This window comes from Ursus arctos, unplaced genomic scaffold (assembly GCF_023065955.2).
Source record: "Ursus arctos isolate Adak ecotype North America unplaced genomic scaffold, UrsArc2.0 scaffold_1, whole genome shotgun sequence".
NCBI lineage: Eukaryota > Metazoa > Chordata > Mammalia > Carnivora > Ursidae > Ursus > Ursus arctos.
Window position 1 is genome coordinate 60,254,521 of NW_026622763.1, and position 20,303 is coordinate 60,274,823.

General features: G+C 35.3%; 1 protein-coding gene across 8 annotated transcripts in view; it reads right to left on the bottom strand.

Annotated features, from left to right (window-relative positions):
• PDE1A (phosphodiesterase 1A) overlaps positions 1 to 20,303 on the bottom strand; it is a 284,858-nt gene that overhangs the window by 88,367 nt on the left and 176,188 nt on the right. For all 8 annotated transcript variants that reach the window (XM_057303243.1, XM_026492392.4, XM_048214563.2 and 5 more), the window contains exons 4-7: positions 16,806 to 16,872; positions 14,714 to 14,830; positions 13,770 to 13,910; positions 5,687 to 5,787 (exon numbers count right to left, since the gene is read on the bottom strand). In XM_057303243.1, the coding sequence (XP_057159226.1) occupies positions 5,687 to 5,787; positions 13,770 to 13,910; positions 14,714 to 14,830; positions 16,806 to 16,872 (426 nt within the window). The remainder of the gene's footprint in view (positions 1 to 5,686; positions 5,788 to 13,769; positions 13,911 to 14,713; positions 14,831 to 16,805; positions 16,873 to 20,303) is intronic.

A 20,303-nucleotide genomic window follows, 5' to 3' on the forward strand; every position in this document is an offset into this window, starting at 1 on the left:
TAGCATCAATTCTCCAACTCTGTTCTTCTCTTTCAGTAACGTGTTGGCTATTCTGGGTCTTTTGCCTTCCCATATAAACTTTAAATCTGCTTGTCAACATCCACAAAATAATTTGTTGGGAGTTGGACTGGGATTGCTTTGAATCTATAGATCAAGTTGAGAAGAACTGACGTCTTGACAATACTGAGTCTTCCTACCGTGAACATGGAATACCTCTCCATTGATTTAGTTCTTCTCTGAATTCTGTCCTCAGATTTTTGCAGTTTTCCTAATATACATCTTATACATATTTTGTTAGGTTTATACCTAAGTATTTCAATTCTTTGATGCTAATGTAAATGATATTGTGATTTTAATTTCAAATTCCACTTGTTCATCACTGGCATATGGGAAAATGCCTGAATTTTGTGTGCTAATCTTACATTCTGCAAAATTGCTATAATTGCTTATTAGTTTTAGGAATTTTTTGTCAATTCTTTTGGATTTTCTATATAGATTATCATGTAACTTGAGAACAAAGACAGTTTTATGCTTTCTTTCCCAGTCTCTATACCTTTTGTTTCCTTTCATTGCCTTATTGCATTAACTAGGACTTCCACTACGATGTTAAAAAAAGGTAGTGAGAGAACATCCTTGCCGTGTTCCTGACCTTAATGGGAAAGCTTTGAGGTTCTCACTGTTAAGTGTGAGGTTCATTGTTAGTTTGTTGTAGATCTTCTTTATCAAGTTGAGAAAGGTCTCTGTTATTCCTAGTTTGCTAAGCACTTTTATCATGAATGGTGTTGGATTTTGTCAAATGCCTTTTCTGCATTTTGATATGATCATGTGTTTTTCTTCTTTAACATGTTGATATGATGATTTCCTTAATTCACCCATTTGGTCATAGTGCTTAGCTTACTTTTAATTATCATAGTTTGAATATACTTATCCTTTTTTCTTACAGTTTGTAATCCAGATACCTGTAAGATAATCTAGATATGTCAAACAGAGAAAAAAAAATTACCTGATATCCTCATTCAATCATTGAATGAATCAATCCTTCTGCTGATGAATCAAACCATTCCAGATAGTTGATTACCAACTATTTGGTATTCTCTTGGAATAAAATTACTTTGGATGGAGGGTGGAGGGGATGATGAAAATCATTTGATCTATTTATGATTTTAGTTTTTTTCTCCCTTATGTTGTGATTCAATCTGAATATTTAGCTCCTACAGCATTAAATTAACTGAGAAAACTTTAAAAAAAACCCCAAATTTAAAATGTGTGTTTTACCACCAATTTATAATAAACATTATATTTTGAAATGATAAATTCGTCAAGGGAAGTTTTTGCTTTTCACCTGTCCATATTTCCACATCATTTGAGCAAATAAACTACTTCAAGTAGCATTGTTGAACTTAGTATTCCAGCATAAAGTATGAAATGTTCCAAGCATTCTCAGATCTGTATAATGGAGCCCTGGCTTCTTCCTCTGTCCTCTTAGGGTGACAGATCATTTTGCAAGTGTGGAATGGAAGCAGGGCCACTATGTATAATGTATTAAAATGGTAAATCCACTCATACAGGTTGCCAAATTGAAAGCAACAAAAATAGCAAAAGGAAAGTCAAGTTAAAACCTGTGCACCTTTGCTTCCACTTGCCACAATGCGCAGACTCTTCATTTTTCCTTCCTTGTAGTAGACATATACTCTGTCAGCACTGCAACTACCTCACTAAGACTTAACTGTTTTAGGCTTTTCAGTCAGTAGTACTGGTTATAGAACTGACTTTACCACTGAACGTTTACCAAAGAATAGGCAAGGATAAATAAAAGAAAGAACTAAAGAAACCTGGTTTTGGTTGCAAGTAACCTATTTGAGATCTGTATCTAATAATCTACTGAATAAACCAAGCTTTATTATTAATCCAACATAGGGAAAATGGCCTAGGAGGCAGAACAATTACTTCATCTTTTGTTTCTAGAACTGTCATAAAAGTAGAAAAACATATGTAGTTAGCTAATGGTACATAATTCCAAAATAGATTTCTTTTCATCTCAACTATGGCCTAAAAATTCTTTAGCCAATAATCATAACTCAGTATACAGAAAAGTATACCTGCAAACCTTAAGAGAGAACTGAATATATCTTACCCAAGTATCTCCAGAAGTTCACTCAGATCATGGGAAAACTGGCTTGTAAATCATACAACATTTGTATCATCTGGCCTCAAATCTAGCCACGGCAGCATAATTACATGACATGGCTCCAAGTATCACTGTCTTTTACTTTCAGCAGTAGGCAAAGATGTATCTTTGAATCAGATTTAATCGTAGCAAACTATTATGATTTTGTCTCATAAATCCAATAAGATTCTGAGAATAAAGCACCATCTTAATGTTTGAGATGGTCTTTGACTGCTAAGAAAAGAACAAAACTCTAAGCAACATTCAGTATCCATGGTAACAGGTAGCTCGGTATTTTCTTTTCACAAAAAAGAAATTATATCCATTTATTTACACTTTCAAGGATTTCATGAATTATAATGTCTGTATTGAACTCAAATCTAGCATTGTACTATGTTCTAAATTATTTTTTAGTTTGCATTATCCAGCATATAGTTTTCCACATGAGAAAAGCATTCTAAATCCAAGTAACAATGAATTATATAAAATACAATAGAATTATTGATACTTGTAATGTAAGACCTTATTTTTTCTTGGACAAAATGTAAAGGTGATAGAGTTTTAAAAGCACATTATATTGTTGCATTTATGGTCATTACAACATTTTCGTTCATAGAAATTTCAAATTCTTGTATAATTAATCCTTTAAATTGATCCCAGTAGGCAATTTCTAAGAAAATAAATAAAATACTAGCCCTTTTCTTCCCTTTATATACAGAGTTTCTTAATGTAAAATTGGGGGGAAAATGAATTCTTCTTCCTCCCTCTCCTCTTTCTTTACTTCACCTTCTCCTCCTCCTCCTCTTCTTTTTTCTCCATTTTTTTTCTCCTTCTCTGCAGTCCAAAGCATATGTAAGTCAGGACTCTTCATCAGTTGTAAATGGATAGTAAGGAGAAAGCTAGAAGTGATGTCCTGACACTGCCGCTGGAGAAGGCTAGTCCATTGCCTTCACTTTTCAGAGTAGAAACAAGAAATGTTCACGGGTAACCAATCACTTGCTCCCATCTCCAATTCCTAAAACTGGAGTCCGATACAGGGCCCGGCTCAGTAATAAGCTGTCTTTAATTAAAATCTTACTCATTATGGATTCAATGGATGTTGAAGAGCCTTAGGCAAACAAAAATGATGTGCACGGTCTACCTTTGCTTTGATGTTTGACACAAAAACAGAATAGCTCCCTCTACTCTGCAAATGTGTAGGTTAATAACATCCTTTTCCACATGACCAGACCTCCAGGTCTGCCTTTTCCCTTCACAGTCTGTCAATCTCAGGGACTCTGGGGATAGACAGAATGCCTTCCTCAATATTTCACTGTTGGAATTTCAACTATTCCTCTGTCTCCATCAAGGGGCCATGTTATCTAAGCCCACCCCATTTCAGGCTATAGAAGACTGGAACGCTCATGTATCTGCCTTGGTCATGGGGTCAGGTTGTATGAGTAGACTGGATTGAGAATGTCCCTCTTCTCAGCTTCTCAATTCTGCCACTGTCATCAACTGACTACATGCATACAGATAGGTCATTTCATCTCCTGCGGTCTTTGTTTTCACTTTTTGAATTGTGAGGCCTTGACTAGATGATCCATAATGTGGCTCTGTCACTGTAGTCACTGAAAGCTCTAAAAATGTCTAATCTTTTAATAAAATGTTCCTATGATATCCACATTAAAAAATAATTTCCTATAGCTGTAAAATTGTTAGAAATATTGCTATTAAAAAGCAAATGAACAGATCACACAAAAATCTGCACATGAATATTGATAGCCCCTTTATTCATAACCTTTATTCCAAAATTTGGAAGTAACCAAGATATCCTTCATAGGCAAATAAGGAAACAAACTCTGCCACATCCATACAATGGAATATTGTTCACCAATGAAAATGAATGAGCTATCAAGCCATGGAAAGACATGAGGAACCTTAAATGCATATTATTAAGTGAAAGAAACCAGTCTGAGAAGGCTTCATATCATAGGATTTCAACTATATGACATTTTAGAAAAGGAAAAACCATAAAATATTAACAAAACCAGAGGTTGTCAGGTGTAAGGGGGTAGGAAGGAAGGGAGGAATGAATAGGTGAAGCACAGGGGGTTTTAGGACAGTGAAACTATTGTGTATGATACTATAATGGGGGATAATGGCATTATACATTTGTAAAACCCATACAATGTGTAACTCAAAGACTAAACTCTAATGTGTACTATGGGCTTTAGTTAATAATAATTTATCAGTAGTGGTTCATTATAACAAATGTACCATACTGATGCAAGATGTTAACAAAAGGGTAAACTGTGGGGGTGGGGAAAGAGAGTATATGGGAACTATGTACTTTCTGTTCAGTTTTTCTATAAATCTAAAACTGCTCTAAGAAATAAAGTCTATTAATTAAAAAAAAAGAAAAAACCAAAAAAATAAATTTAGTTTTCCTTTAATAAGCCTGGAGGGTTCTATAGTAGTTCCAGAGAAACATCAGTCTCTCAACTTCCATCTCCATCTCAAGCATCTCTGACTAGTGAAAGACTTAGAGAAATGTCAGGATCCTATATATATAGAAAGTTGGATCACGATGGGTCCTAGACGCATACTGCCTCCCAGGCACTGAGATCTCTGTGCAACCAAAAAGAACACAGAGCACCTTTCTGTTATGAAATGAATTATGTCACCCCAAAATTCGTATGTTGAAGTCCTCACCCCTTGTACTTTAGAATGTGACTGTATTTGGAGATAAGGCATTTGAAGAGGTAATTAAAGTTAAATAAGACTATCAGGGTGTGGCCTAATCCAATATGTGTGACGTTCTCACAAGAAGAAGAAGAGATACCAAGAATGTGTACCCACAGAGAAAAAGCCATGTGAAGACAGTGAGAAGGTGGCCACCTGTAAGTCAAGCAGAGAGGCTTCTACAGAAGCCAAACCTCCTGACACTTCTTGGACTTCTAGACTTCAGAACTGTGAGAAAATTTCTGTTATTTAAACCACCCAATCTGTGAATTTGTGATAACAGCCCTAGCAGACAGATATATCTCCACTCTGGTATTTTGATTCTAATAACTGCCATTATTACCATCATTAAAAATCTCATTTTCTAATTATTGTAAATTTAGTACTTCACACTAACCTGGAAATAAGGTTTCTTTGATTTTTTTTCAGAAGCACAATTTTATTACTTTCAAATACATAATGATACTAAACTCATGCCTTAAATAATATGTTGCGAGATTCATCTCAGTCAGTAGACGTCTGACTTGTGTGATAGTTCAAAGCATAAGTTCTGGGCAGAGAGAAATTATCTGATGCATTTTTACATTCTTTAAATTGCTAAATATCTCACCAAATATTTATACAGTTTTCTTGATAAATAATTGATTGTAACTTAAGGAATTTTGCTAAAATCCATTAAAACTACTTACTAGACATCTTCACTGTTATTTTTTAAATTTTCTTAAAAATAAATAATACGTAGAAAAATAAATTTCAAATTTTAAGTTAGAAAAGTTTATACTTTATATAACTTACCTTGTCTGAATATGGAAGTTGTTTGTGGTTCCTGTATGCTCGTAATCATGAATGGCAGCGGCAAAGACCATTGCTAAAATTTCCAGTTCAGTGAGCCAGTGCTAGTAAATTAAAGAAAGATACTATCATATTTAGAAAGCCGAGGCCATGTTGTATTTCTACAAAAGAGATTTTCTGTGCACCCAGTATAAGTAATCATATAAATATGTTAAATTATTTTTAGTGATTTCAAATACATTTTTTCTTCCTGTTTCACATTCCTTGTGCATAATGGAAGCTTCATGAGGTCAATGATTGTTTCACAGCTTGTAAATTCAAAATACAGACATTATAATCTTCCTTGCCAATCAGAAAAGGAGTAATTTTCTATGATTTAAAAGGTAAACCCTGTGTGGATTTTTGAATTCACAGACTTACAAATTTGGGCTCTCATGAAATCAATTACAGTTTAGTAATTTTTAACATAAGGCCCATACACCATTAAAATATCTTTAGCTCAACTTTTGTAGAAAACCCTGCTATGAGAAAATTTTCCACCTAAGAGTTGAAAATATTCACTTTGCTCATTAAAGAACTGAACTTCACTTTTCTATTTTATATTAAGATTTGTAAGAGTTTCTAAGAATTGACCAGATTTGCTCTTCATAACACACATATCCTGACTGTGCAATTAAACTTAATAATAAAAGATAGAACAAGTGTTTTCATATAAATTCAAACCACCTGCTTCATATACATTGATCTTTCTGTTATCAACTGGATGGTTTAATAAAATTTCTCTGCTATTATAAGTCTACTCAGATAATTTTGTAGTTTATTCATCACTGAAATTTTACGTAACAGTTTTACTACACTATCTGTTACGGTAACCACAGGTGAACACTTAAATCGAAAATAAATAAAGTTAAGTAAAATTAAGTTCACTTTCCCAGGCACAGAAGCCACATCAACTACTCAATAGTCACATGTGGCAAGTAATTACCGTGTGGAACAGTGCGGATGCAAAGTGTTTCCATCATCCCAGAAAGTTCTATTAGATAGAGGTACAAGTAGGCGGTACTTGATTGAAAGAATGGAGGATCCCAATGATATGAAGCTTGCTCTTAGTATTCTCATTCCACATACTTGAAACAATTAAGTTGTACAAAGCAACAGAAAAATATAATGTAAACTACATACATACTTGATAAAAGGTCACAGAAAAAGATACAATTGAAGGGCAGATAGAATGTCCATTTGGTGGCAGTGATCTTGGAAGAAGGATGGACAAAGTTTAGTACCTAAATGCAATGTGAGGAACAGAGAGATTCTAAGGAGAAAGAGCAAATGCAGAATGATACTGTAGCGGCCCCTATGGAAGTTGAATCACCAACAGTACAACTGTGTTGGAGAGTCGAGTGGAATGAGAATGGAAAGAGAGTGCAGATTATGGGAAGAGTTGATGGACTACTTTGATTAGAGCTGATGAATCTGGATTTTGTATAAAATGCAAGAGGGAGCCATTGTAGGTCCATGAGTCAAAAACAAGAGGTGACAACTGTTGAATTTCATAATTGACAAAGGCATGATCTTATTAATCTTTGCTCCTCTTCACATAACCTATCATGGTAATTGGCACATAGCAGGAACTTAATATTTGTCTCCTGACTTGAATTTCACCAGTTTTGCATTAGGAGAAGGTAGTAAGGAGTAGTGGAAAGAGACTATGGATAATCAGACAATTCTGGTTTTAAATCTTTGTTGACCCTGAGGCAAATAATTATTTACCCTCTCAGTCACAGTTCCCATGAAAATAGAATTAGTGATCATTCCCTGTGGAGTTTTAAGAGAAGTTTTTAGGTTAATGTATTCACTGTGCCTTTCACAAATCTTGTCATTGTGTAAAATACAGAAAAATTGTCATTTTATTGAACTTATTACCTTAAATGCACTGTAGAAGGCATTGAGTTTGGAAAATAATAGTGAGCTAACATACCTTTAGTGATTGCAATTCAAGAATAAATGTCTCACAGCTGGATGACTGAAGCAGAAATGATTTTCAGAACCAATGGGAGTTGATATAACTAGCTATTTTGTGTTTATGGGTGCATTTAATTGTGAGTCATTAAAAGGAAGAATGGCCTCTATAATAGACTGAAGTGGGACTGAGCCTCTAATGTCCCCAATGAGACTGTGGAATTAAACACCATGACATGAATAGCAATTGAAGTTAAACAAGCTTTTGTACTCCCAGAAACTCATTGTTTTATATATAAAAAAATTGATCCTAGAAACAAGTCGCCAATTTTCTTAAGTATATCCTATTTTTTTCTAAAGATTTTATTTATTTATTTGAGAGTGCGCATATTGGGTGGATGGGCAGAAGGAGAAGAGAATCTTAAGCAGACTCTTCACTGATATGGAGCCCAATGTAGGATTCAATCCCAGGACCCTGAGATCATGACCTGAGCCAAAACCAAGAGTCTGACACTTAATAGACTGTGCCACCCAGGTGCCCCTTATGTATTTCCTATTGATTATATTTAAGATTTACAGATTTAACTGTGATTAAAAAAACAGCAATATTTAATACCTACAATAATATAGAATATAAAGCCGTAATTATAAAAAACATTAAATTAGGGCAGCAGAGATGGATTTTAATTATAGATTATCTCATAAGTATTTAAAATTATTATCTTCCTAGCTGTCAAATTGATTATACTTATTTCCTGTTTTTAGTCTCATTATTCTCGGCTTCCCATAAATAGTACTTCCTCCATGAATTCCTCTTATTTATTGCCACACTATAGCCCTAATAATTAAGTTTAAATTATAAAATAGTTTGAAGAGAGTGAAGTGTTGAACTCTCACACTTAATTTAAAAGCATGTCTATTTTGTATTAGTGAAAGTAGAATTTTGGGCTGATTTTTAGTTCCTTCGTTGTTCATTCATTTTACACTGGTTCCACATGAGAATTTCAACTCAGAAAATGACTGCTTAAATTCATGGATTTTGTAAGTGATTCATGAGAACATGCCAGAGAGAATGAGGCTGAGTGATATCACTCTTCCCAACTAGCACAGTGGTCAGCACATAACCTACATGCTTCTGATTCCTCATGGGCAGACATAAAGGGTTAAAACGATGAGTCAAGAGCAGTGCAGACACTGTGCTTCATCTAAACCGCAGTGTGCATTTTGCCTAGAGAAATGCCCCGGTAGACTAACTCTAAAATGAGCAGTCCTCAGATTATATCATAGAGACATGCTGACTGCCATCAATAGTTTTTATAATAATGTCAGAAAGAAAGGAGATGGAACTAACATTGACTGGACATTTTAGCTAGATGGTCTCTTTTAATCTGTATAACTATCTTGTTTTCCTTTTATGAGATAGTTATTTTTATCTTTACTTGGCAGATAACAAAGCTGAATCCTTAAGAATTGAGTCAACCTGCCAAAGGTTACGTAGCTATCAAGTGGCAGAGCAGGAATTCAACCCAAAATCTGATTCCAAAGTTTCTGTTCCTTCCGGAGATCACAATATTTCTTCTGTGGATGACAACAGCATTCGTTACTTGAGGGAGGCAATATGCAGAATACGTTTTTCTAAGGCTTCAGAAGCAGAATTTCTAGATGGTTTAACTGGGTATGTTGATGGGTAGAAGCTCTAAATAGAGCTTTAAGACTTATGGTGTAAATTTCCACATCTGAATTATTCAGTGTGTGTGTGTATGTTTGTGTGTGTGCGAGAGAAAGTGTATGTGTGTATATAAGGTTGGGAGAATTTCAGGTCAGAAAATCACATTGACCTGTTAGTTCCTGGTGTGTCTAAAACAGCATAATTAACAACACTTTTAGCTAAATTACAGAGTTAGACTCTTTTTTCTCTAGCCCTTTGAATGGGATGACATAGTTTGCTATAATTTATCCAGTACAGAAAGTGTTACAATAATATTAATACATAATATACATAAAATAAAATAATATATGATAAAAATAAATTGATAATTATTTTTGATATTACAATGTGTGTTAATACCTATTATATTTCAGGAACTAAGTTAGGTGCTTTACATATATGATATCGTTGACTCTTCACTGTCATCCTACAGGATGGTCAGTATTATTAACCACATATTAATGACAAGAAAACCAAGTTAGAGAGTGAGTGATCTAGGTCATGGTAGAACAGGGTTTCGAACCTATGTCTGATTGCCTTGAAAGCCTGTACTCTTTCCACTCTTCCAAACATTGTTGTCTGAGAAGTTATTTGCAAGAACAGAATTTCCACATAGTTGGTAGAATAGAGACATAGTGGCATATTTTTTTGTAAATTGATTGGAGAAAAATTGAGTCATTCCAGAGTGTGGGAGGCTATTCCTGGGTGTGGTCAATGGACTACAATTTCCAAAGGAAACAGATTTCACATCATCTTTCTTTCTTCTACTCTTAATGTTAGAACACAGGGTTAGGAGCCTTTAAATGCAAGTGTTCCCTTACAAAGGCCCTCAGAAGATTTCAAATTCAGAGAGACATTTGGAGGTGGCTTGGCAGCATTTGGTGAAGCGATTTGCTCTTTAGCAAATGGATTAAGCTACCACATACCACTGTCACCTTGGCACAGGGCTACAAGGTAATTGTCAAAGGACAGAGAGAGACAGAGGGTGTACTAGCATCAACTCTCCTCTGCCGTGTCCGCTCCCAGGCTGAGGGTATTCCGTGTGGCAGTAACAAACTGAAGGACAATAACTTCATCACAATCCCCTTCAGGCACGGGTCCTCAGAACATTTTGCAGGTGGCAGGCTGCATTAGTTACCTGACAGTTTGGGGCTGCCACTAGAGTGCTCCAGAAATGTCACAGATAAGACTGTCCTGAAATGGCAGGGCTTCAACTAAAACACTGAAGCCAGTGACCCAGTCTTCCCCATATCAAATCCGAGGAGTTTCAGCTAAATGGATATTTCTGTAATACATTTTTTGTTGTTTCAAAGAACCAACGCATTCATCTGTGTGAAAATTAATACTCCCCTACCACTACTTTTGTCATCTAAAGAAAAGCTTGTTAAAATAACTTCCCTAAAGCTATCAAGCTGGCTGTGAAACCAAGTTTTGGCAACATAGGCAATAAATTCACAATTCATTTTGCCTTTCCTCTTACCATCTATCATAAAATTTCTCATTACTTCCTGTAGTTTAAATGTATTTTCCTGATCTCAGATGACAATGACAGTATTCCACTAGACTATTTTTGTAATGGCCAAACTAATGGATGAGTAAATAGCCCACTGACACATTGTTGCTGAAGGATGAATAAATCAGAAAACAGTTCCCCAATGAAACCTGCTAAAGTAGAGTGAAGTTCTGTTATGATTGGAAAATTATGGATTATGTGATCTTTACTAATATCAACTTTCTAGGAGCCATGCCAGACTGGGCCAGATTTCCCGTCTTCCAGAGAAGTTGGAATGGCTTGTTATATCTGGGAACAAGTCCTCCTCACAAGCCTGAGGGAAAAGTCACATCATGGATTTGAATTTCCCTATTTACCAATAAAACAGCGTCCTTCATCCCTTCAATGTCACCTTTAGAAGAGAGGTTCTGAAGCAAAATAGGAGACTTTATTTGGCTCTGTTTATACTGATAGCAAAAAAAAAAAAAAAGAAAAAGAAATGTATGTAAGCAAAACGTATTTTTAAACGATGAAATTTTGGTTACCTCCCAGCATAAAATGGTATATATCTTCTCATTGCATTTCATAATTTAAGTAGATATTTGATTATACTGAAGCAGACATTACTTTTCCATTCCATCTTGTTCTGAAGAAACTTAATCACTTCAGTTTCCATTTCAGAGTATCACTTAAATATTTCATTTCTCAGTTTTTTCAAAGCCACAGAATTCAGGAAAGAGGACATACCACACTTAAAGTGAAAACCATCTCACTATCAGATTCAAGACCAAGGCCTTAGAACGGAAACAGCAAGAAGCTCTAACCAGGAAGAGGCTGAAGTGACTTTTTCAAGGATAATAGCATTTGTGGCTGTCAGGAGGCCAAGAGCTCAAGATACAGCTGTGACAGTGAAGTCTTATTAAAGCAAAGGAACTTTAAAAGAATTCCTGTGTGTGTGTGTTTGTGCACACATGCTAGAAACAATTATAGGTAATACTACTTTCTAAAAGCTTATAATATTTTAAAGCTATGTCTTTGCATGCTTGATTTTCTACTTATTATTGTTAACTTCTACTTCCTCCTTTTAGGTGTCAAATCAGAGTCCTGGAAAGAAGAGTGAGTAAGCTTCAACCTAGGACCAAGGAAGTCTAGCCATGACTGCATCTGATCTCAGCCAATGGGCACATTCATACCATAAGTCTATGAAGACCATTTATACCTTACAATAGGAAAACACAAGGTATGAGGTTGACAACACATACAGTTCGGCCTTCTACAAGGTCACAAGGGGCTCATGCTACTGCATAACGGTTTTTGAGATTTCTGCCTCCCCCAAATAGGACTTAACTCCAAAACAGGTTACATTACTTTGTAATTTTGTGGTAGAGTGCTGATTTCTGTTGAATTGGTGGTGAGATTTCAAGAAAATCCTTTATTAAAAGCCTTTCTTAAAAGTTGAGCTCCTAGCCATTAGCCATTATCAGCTGCCAGCTATGTGAATGAACCACCATGGACATCTTGCCCAGTGATGTTCTCAGATGTCTTCAGCTATGGTTGCTAGCTGACTATAAGCCCATCAACGACCTCAAATGAGAACCTGCTAGTTGGGACCCTTGTAACTACAGACCCTTGAGAGTTATTGCTAAGTTGTTGTTTTAAGCCATTAAATTTTGGAGCAACAGATAATCAAAACATGGGTTAGGAGTGGGATCTGAGCCCAAGGCATTGATGGATATGCAACATTTTGGAAGCAAAGAAAGCTGAAGAAGAGAAGTAAACAATTTCTTCAATCATCATATGAGACACTATTGGATGAACCACTGAAAATGGATTGTGTGTATAGCAAACAAAACACTATAGTTTCTTGGGGAAAAATAAAATTAATATGAAAATTTATATAATAAAGTTGAAAAATCATATAACTGTTGTAAGTTTTCAAGATCTTCAAGACAATATACTGTGGCCCTAGGGACTTTGCATGGGACCAGAGTAGGACTAGTCTCTGGTGTGGACAGATGAGGTATTGAGGATCTCTGGGCCCCAAAGAGTATTAGTTACATAGATCTGAGTGCCAATGACCCAATAGAACAGGTGTGTGATTTCTGAAGTCAAAATATATTATGGGATTTGATGGAACATTCTACTTAAAGGCAATTTATGGCACCACTTCAGCATAGGCTGACACATAAGGAATCAAGAAGGTACCAAGATTTGGGCATCTCATATGGCCTATACCCCTTTGAACCCACCTCAGTGTGGAATTTTAAGAAGAAAGAGTTGCTCCTTCCTTTTCACTTTCTGGGAGTCACCCTAAACTCTGAGATATTACAGAAATTCCAGGCAGAGTCAGAATTCCTAACATTTACTTGTTGTTGTCCTGGGATTGCATTGCTGAATCTTTTATTTACTTATTCATTGATTCATTTATATACAAAGAAGAGGAAGGAGAATTTGGAAAAATTCACATAAATAATTTCCCAAATCCCTATATTAGGATTGATTGTGATTATCAACTCAAGTAAAAAAGAAAACTCCACAGAAGTCAGCTTGGGAGAACATGATAATATGAGGGAAGAGCACTATAACTAACTTTTATCCCAAGACTTTATCTAGGTCACTTTTTGGTTTTTTGGTTGATTCCTTTGGGGAAAAAATTATACACAAAAATGTTCTGGAGTCCAAATTTTAGAAAATAGGCAGTATATTTACATTTGCCTCTGGGAATCTTTTTTTTTAATGGAGTTAAAATATGTTTCGGAAAATGTATATTACGAATAACTCATTAACCCTCAAAAATCCAAAAGATCATCACTTATAATACTCCTGTGGGTATTGAAAGGACAATGGCAATGTGGGACAATGGCAATGTAGGAGAAAGGAATTTGATATTACAAACCAACAAACTTCGGTAATAAAAACTTTCTTACCATGATACCTGTATGAAGCATTATGTAATGCACAGTTTGAGTGACATCAGCTGCATGAATCAAATTGTGATAAGGATTTTTGTACTTGCTGTAACCAACTTCTAAACCTTCTGCAAAGGAAATTAGGCAAGAAACAGGAATCTGCAAAAAGTAATAATTATGATTATATTTTGACTAAAATAGTAGCACTAAATCAACATGAGCACAACAATGTTTGGGGTGGGACACAATTGTGTCAGATGTGGGCAGCAGTTTTTTGAAGTTAAATGTAGGTTGTTCTGAAAAACTATTTCATTAACCTGTTAGCTTTCAATCCTAAGAAAGATCGTAACCCCCAGCTGTTTAACTAAGATAGATGAACTAACATTCTTACCCATACTGTCGTCTGTGAATGTTTGTATCTTTCAGAGTCAAGACAGAAGGCTACTGCTTAAAAGGGTAAAATTCCCAGTTACAATTGGTGATGTCTAGTTTTTCTATCTGTAATACAAGGGATTAAAATAAATGACCTCCCAGTACTTCTAGCTCTAAAATTTCCATGATTCCACTGGTAATGATGAAAGGTACAGGTTGCAGAATGCTCAGAAATCTGGATCAAATCTGCTGCTTAAATGGCTCTAAAATGAAATTAATTAAAAGCCCTTTCATCTCAGTTTAAGAAAAGCTGCCAAGAAAGGTTCAATCTGTGTTTTAGGAACACAGGAGATCATATTTTTTAAAAACATTGCAATGAGGCTACAATGGCCTCATGATCTCCGTGTGGATATATGTCAGTGAGTCGTGGAAAATGGCTATATCATGTGGTGAACTCATCCTCCTGTTCTGTGACCTGCCAACTAGAAACATTATAAAATGCATTGATTAATGACTCGATGTTCTGCATTTTCATTCTTATTCAGATAACTAATTCTAAGAGCATTTCATTTTTGTTCCATGTTTCTGACCTTGAAACGATTGATAAGATCATATCTGGTAAACAGTTCATAAATCATAAACTTCAGACTGTGTTCTCCACTTGCTTCATTTAAAGCAAATACATCAAAAGACCATTTATCAACATCCTGTAAAAAAAAAAGGAGTAAATACTTTAGATGGCAATATGATATAGTTGTTTCTTTCTATGAAAAATTCTTGGAGAGATCAGGCATTATAGATTTACCAGGCTACGTTTTGATTTAGAACATCAGACTATATTTATATGACAGAGCCACTTAGTATCCATGGGTTCACAAAAGTGAGGCCATAATGTGTAATGTAAGTTTTAAAATCTTCCCCCTAATCCCAAAGTTATCAAACTTGATGTAATAAACCTGATAACACTATAATACTGATCTTATTCTCAATCTCTCTTCAAATTCATGCCATAAATCACTTGCCCAGAGTGGGCTTCATTTTAAGGTAGAATTACGGGTTATGAAGGTGATATCAATGGAGGGATAGGGGAAAGGAGCCTCAACTTCTCTTTCTCACCCACTACATTCTACATGGCTTGAAATTCCACCATAAGAGTTCATTCTTTGATTTAAAGCTTTCATATTTTATGTCTGCTTTTAAGTATATTCCACCTTATTACTCACTCTAACCTTGGCTGATTCATGTATACTTTCCTCCAGGGACAGATGGAAAGGAAAAGGAAGTGAGTCTTTTGATTGAGGAGAAGGAGGAGGAAAGTAATTATAGCATTTCAGGCGATTCCCTAGGGAAGTGGTCAGGCATATAGGGAAACACATCCATACCCTTGGAAAAAAATCCACTGACAGTGGGAGAGTAAGCAATGAGAGCTATGCCAAACCATTCCAGCTACCTCATGATTTTTGCTTTAGGTAATTCCGGGTTGAAAACTTGTGGAGGGGTTCACAAAATGGACTTGTAAGAAGTGAAATCAGTCCTATACACTAAGGAGGTTTTCACATAAAGTGGGAGCTCCAATACTAAATAAATCACGGAAATTTTAAAAATTTGAAGAAATACAACAGTCAGTTTTAATGATTATTAGACACTCTTAGTAAAGTGTGTGTTTACATACACACAGCAGGTTTAGTATTGAATAGGGCAACCTTAAAATTATGCATTAATTTTAAATTTGAGCTGGGATTATTTAGAACTTTATTCATTTAATACATTTTTACAGAAGACAATGATCTGTACCATAACATGCTGAAACTAAACTGAGAATCTGATAAATAGTATTCAAACAGTCTCTTTTAAAAATACTGCTTTTGAAAATTGTGATAACAGCTTCAAATGGTATTTTTAATCACTTGAAAACACCAAGGAGATATTTTTTGATTTGCTTGTATGCCTTTGTTAAATTCCTTGCATTTGGCCCTGATTTGATCCCCAAACACTTGCTTTATCTGTTTGTAAATTTAAAATCTCTGAAGGTTGTGTTAGAAGACATTTTACCATTAGTAAAGCTTAAATGAGGCCAACAAATCTTTTATCAAATTCTAAAGCTAACACAAGAATTAGTTCAGATTGTTAGGAGGCTGCTATTTATAGTTCCTGTCAGGGGTTTCCCATTGAGTAAAAGGTTAGTTTTCCACTTTGGGGGATTTTTATCAACAATGATGATTCACATTTATAAACTACTGCAGATGCTTCATTGAGGACAAATAAGACAAGAAGGTATCTCAGGAAGTAAGAACTATTTAACTAAAAATATTCTTTACTGGTGATATTTCCTTCCTTAACCTGTTAATTTATACATTTTCTCTGTACTATATTTTAGAAAAGTGTTTACTTTCTCTCATACTAAAATATTGTGTTGGTTTCTAAAGGTTATTAAAAATAAAAAAATAAGTAATATTTGTGCTCATAGTTGACGAAATCAAAATCTCACAAGATCCAAGGAGTAATTAATATCCTATAATGTGACATTAGTGTAAATCAATCCTCATATAAGTCTACAATGAGTCATGATTTGGAACTTAGGACATGTTGTAGCAAAGACCTATTCTCATTTTTGCCCAGCCATTTTAAGAAGATTTGAAAACATGACTATTTGAAAAATTAAAATAACTGAAATTATTTCACCTTTAATGTTACTATGACAGCTTCTGGATATACCAAACCAACCATGTGATAGGACTTTCTGTACATTCTGAAAAAGAAAAATAAGTGTATATATAAGACTCATTTATTCAAAGTTTTCAACTACTTTTTTAAATATAAGGGGAAAGATTACTTTTGGCATGTTCACCTTTTATCATTAGTTACAGGCTCTCTTTGTAGCAACAATGATAACTATGGTCACCATTTATTGAGAATCTACAATGTGACATATGTTAATATGAATTCATCTACACACAAGCACCCTACTAAGTCAATATGATTGACATCTTTTTCTTTGCTTCATCCCTATTAAAACAGACTGTTCTTTGTATGTGCAACAAAGCTTTCTGGCATACCACCATATCAATGATGGAATATTCTGGTTTTGCATCCATTTATGTGCCAAAATTTTTGGTCTTGAAGCTGAATGTCATCAAAATATTTCCTTTATGGATTTCTTTCTTCTTCTTCTTCTTCTTCTTTTTTTAATAAAATGGAAATTAGAGAATATGTAGTATCATCAGAATTTACACAGCTTCCTTTTTTAAAGTTAAAAATATTAGGGCAGACCGTATTGACAAAAATTGCTGAAGTTTGTTCAAACCGTCACTTCATAAAAATTAAGAAACATTATGCAGAACAAAGTTATTTCCATTTTTATAATAGCACCACTGGAAGTATGTTTATTAATTAGTAATTTGCCGGATCTTCTGATGGGCAACGAAAATGACATAAACCCAATATATGAAACTCTTCCGTTAGTTCATGTGACAAGAAAACCAATGTGATACCCCAATGCGTAGGAATAGCATAGACTTTTATTCAGAACTGGAAGATACATGGTTCATCTAAAAAGTCCTGGGAAGAAAGAATTAACTATGAATAATGTCCCTTCATTTCCATATTGTTAGTCCATTGGCAAGCTACATTCCTAGACTATATGCCTGAACAAAGTCATAATTTAATGATTACATCATTAGTTTATATGAGGGAGGTCAATATAAGAAATAGTCATTTGGAAAATATTTTGCAATTTCATAAAACCACTACAGAACACACTAACCTTTTTTTTTTTTTTTAAGATTTTAAAAATTTATTTGTTTTAGAGAGAGAGAGAGTCAGAGCACAAGCGGGAGGGGCAGAGGGAGAGGGAGGGAGAATCTTAAGCAGACTCCGCGTTGAGTACTGAACCTGAGGCAGGACTCGCTTTCTTGACCCTGAGATCATGACCTAAGCCAAAATGAAGAATCAGACACTTGACTGACTGAGCCCCCCAGGCACCCATAGACACTAACCTTTTTGATTCAACGTACCTTATGTCTTAAAAATCCATAAGACATATTACTTAGTTTCTATGTAAAACCTCTCTCTTAAAGATAATAAATGCCAAATAATTCATGTTTCTCTCTCTCTTCTTAAAGATTTATTTATTTATTTGAGAATGCCAGCTGGGGTAGGGGTGGAGCGAGAGGGAGACAAGCAGACTCCCGCTGGGCAGGAAGCCTGATGCGGGGCTCCATCTCAGGACCCTGAGCCAAAAGCCAAGAGATGGTCACTTAACCAACTGAGCCACCCAGGCACCCCTCATGTTTCTCTTTTAATCTTGACTTCTTGAAAGCTCAGAATTAAAATATTGCATTTATGTATATCTCTAGTCTAGGCTTTCTTGATAAAATATTTCCCCATTTTATCACAGAGACTTATTACTTTATTTCACTATTTCTTTTTTTTTTTAAGATTTTATTTATTTATTTGAAAGAGATAGAGACAGCCAGTGAGAGAGGGAACACAAGCAGGGGGAGTGGGAGAGGAAGAAGCAGGCTCATAGCGGAGGAGCCCGATGTGGGGCTCGATCCTGCAACGCCGGGATCACGCCCTGAGCCGAAGGCAGACGCTTAACCACTGTGCCACCCAGGCGCCCCAGTATTTCACTATTTCCATTTAATGTTTATTTTAAATGACTCTAAATAATTTTTGAATATGGGTAATAGGTTATAATAAAAAATTATCCTTATTCTCTCTCTTGGAAGATTTCAGAGCATTTTATAAATAAAAATACATTAATTACTCCACTGAGATAGGCATAATTATTGTAGTCTTGCAGGGCAAGGAAATTAGTAATTGCATTATAACAGACCCAGAAAATAATTATTGTCAATAATGATATTTAGCTTTTTGGGTTTTTTTTTTTTTTTGAGACAACAGTATTTTCTATTTTTCTAGTCATTATCACTAAAAAATGGAGAGACAGGGGAAACAAAAGGATAATGGACTAGGAAAATAAGGTCAATACAATGATCAGGAGTAGGAAATTTAAAAAATTAAGTAACTTTCAATCCGTGTGACTTCATGGCACAGAAAGGCAGTAGGATGTAGCAAAGAGAAGACATACTTATTTACTTTTTAATTTATTTGACAGAGAGAGAGAGACAGCCAGCGAGAGAGAGAACACAAGTAGAGGGAGTGGGAGAGGAAGAAGCAGGCTCCCAACAGAGCAGGGAGCCCGGTGCAAGGCTGGATCCCAGGACCACGGGATCACGCCATGAGCCGAAGGCAGACGCTTAACGACTGAGCCACCCAGGCTTCCAGAAGACATGCTTTAAATCTCAGACTAGCCACTCACTAGCTATATGATCTTTGTAAAACTACTTAATGTCACTCATCTGTAAAATGAGGATAATTATAAACTTTTTGTGAAGAGTAAATGATATAAATGCCTAGCATAAGTGCTCATTACAAGAAAGCCATGATTATAATTAACGTTACTGTTCTCACTACTCTGCAGCCACTGCTGTTGGCTACAATTCTTTTTTTTTTAAATTTTTTTTATTATATTATGTTAGTCACCATAAACTTCCCCATTATCTTTTCTAATCCTATAATCGGGAATAAAATATTAGGGCAAAAAAATGAGGATGACTGGGATCGGAATCCGTGTGGGGGAAACTTTAATACAGCTGCCTCACACTTGAGTAAATAGCTGACATATTACAAGTTGCTGAAAAAGAACAATGAATTTCCTGGGCTCCTGCAGGTGGTGAAAGTCCAACTGGAAATATGGTGAACTATTTTTGGAAGTTTTTACTAGAGTTGCAATGTGTAATTCAAAAACTCAAAAAAACACAAAAACCAAAAACTATCTTATGTCAGACACTGCATTAGGTAAGAAACCAGTGGCGAACAAGAAAAGACCATTGCTGCTTTCGTGAGGCTTACTGAACAGTGAAGAGGGGCAATAAATAAAAAATACATGATTACAAACAGCACTCAGTGCTGTGAGGTAAACCACTGGTCAGGATAGACAAAGTGATGAACACTGTACAGAGTGGTCAGGGAAGACATTTGGGAAGACAGGAAGGGCCAGCCATGGGCAAGGGCAGGGAAAACCTTTGGTAGAGGGCATAACAGGATTAATGGTCTCAAGGGGAGAAAGAGTTAGGGATGTTCATGGGGTCGAAATCAGAACAATATTCAGTCAAA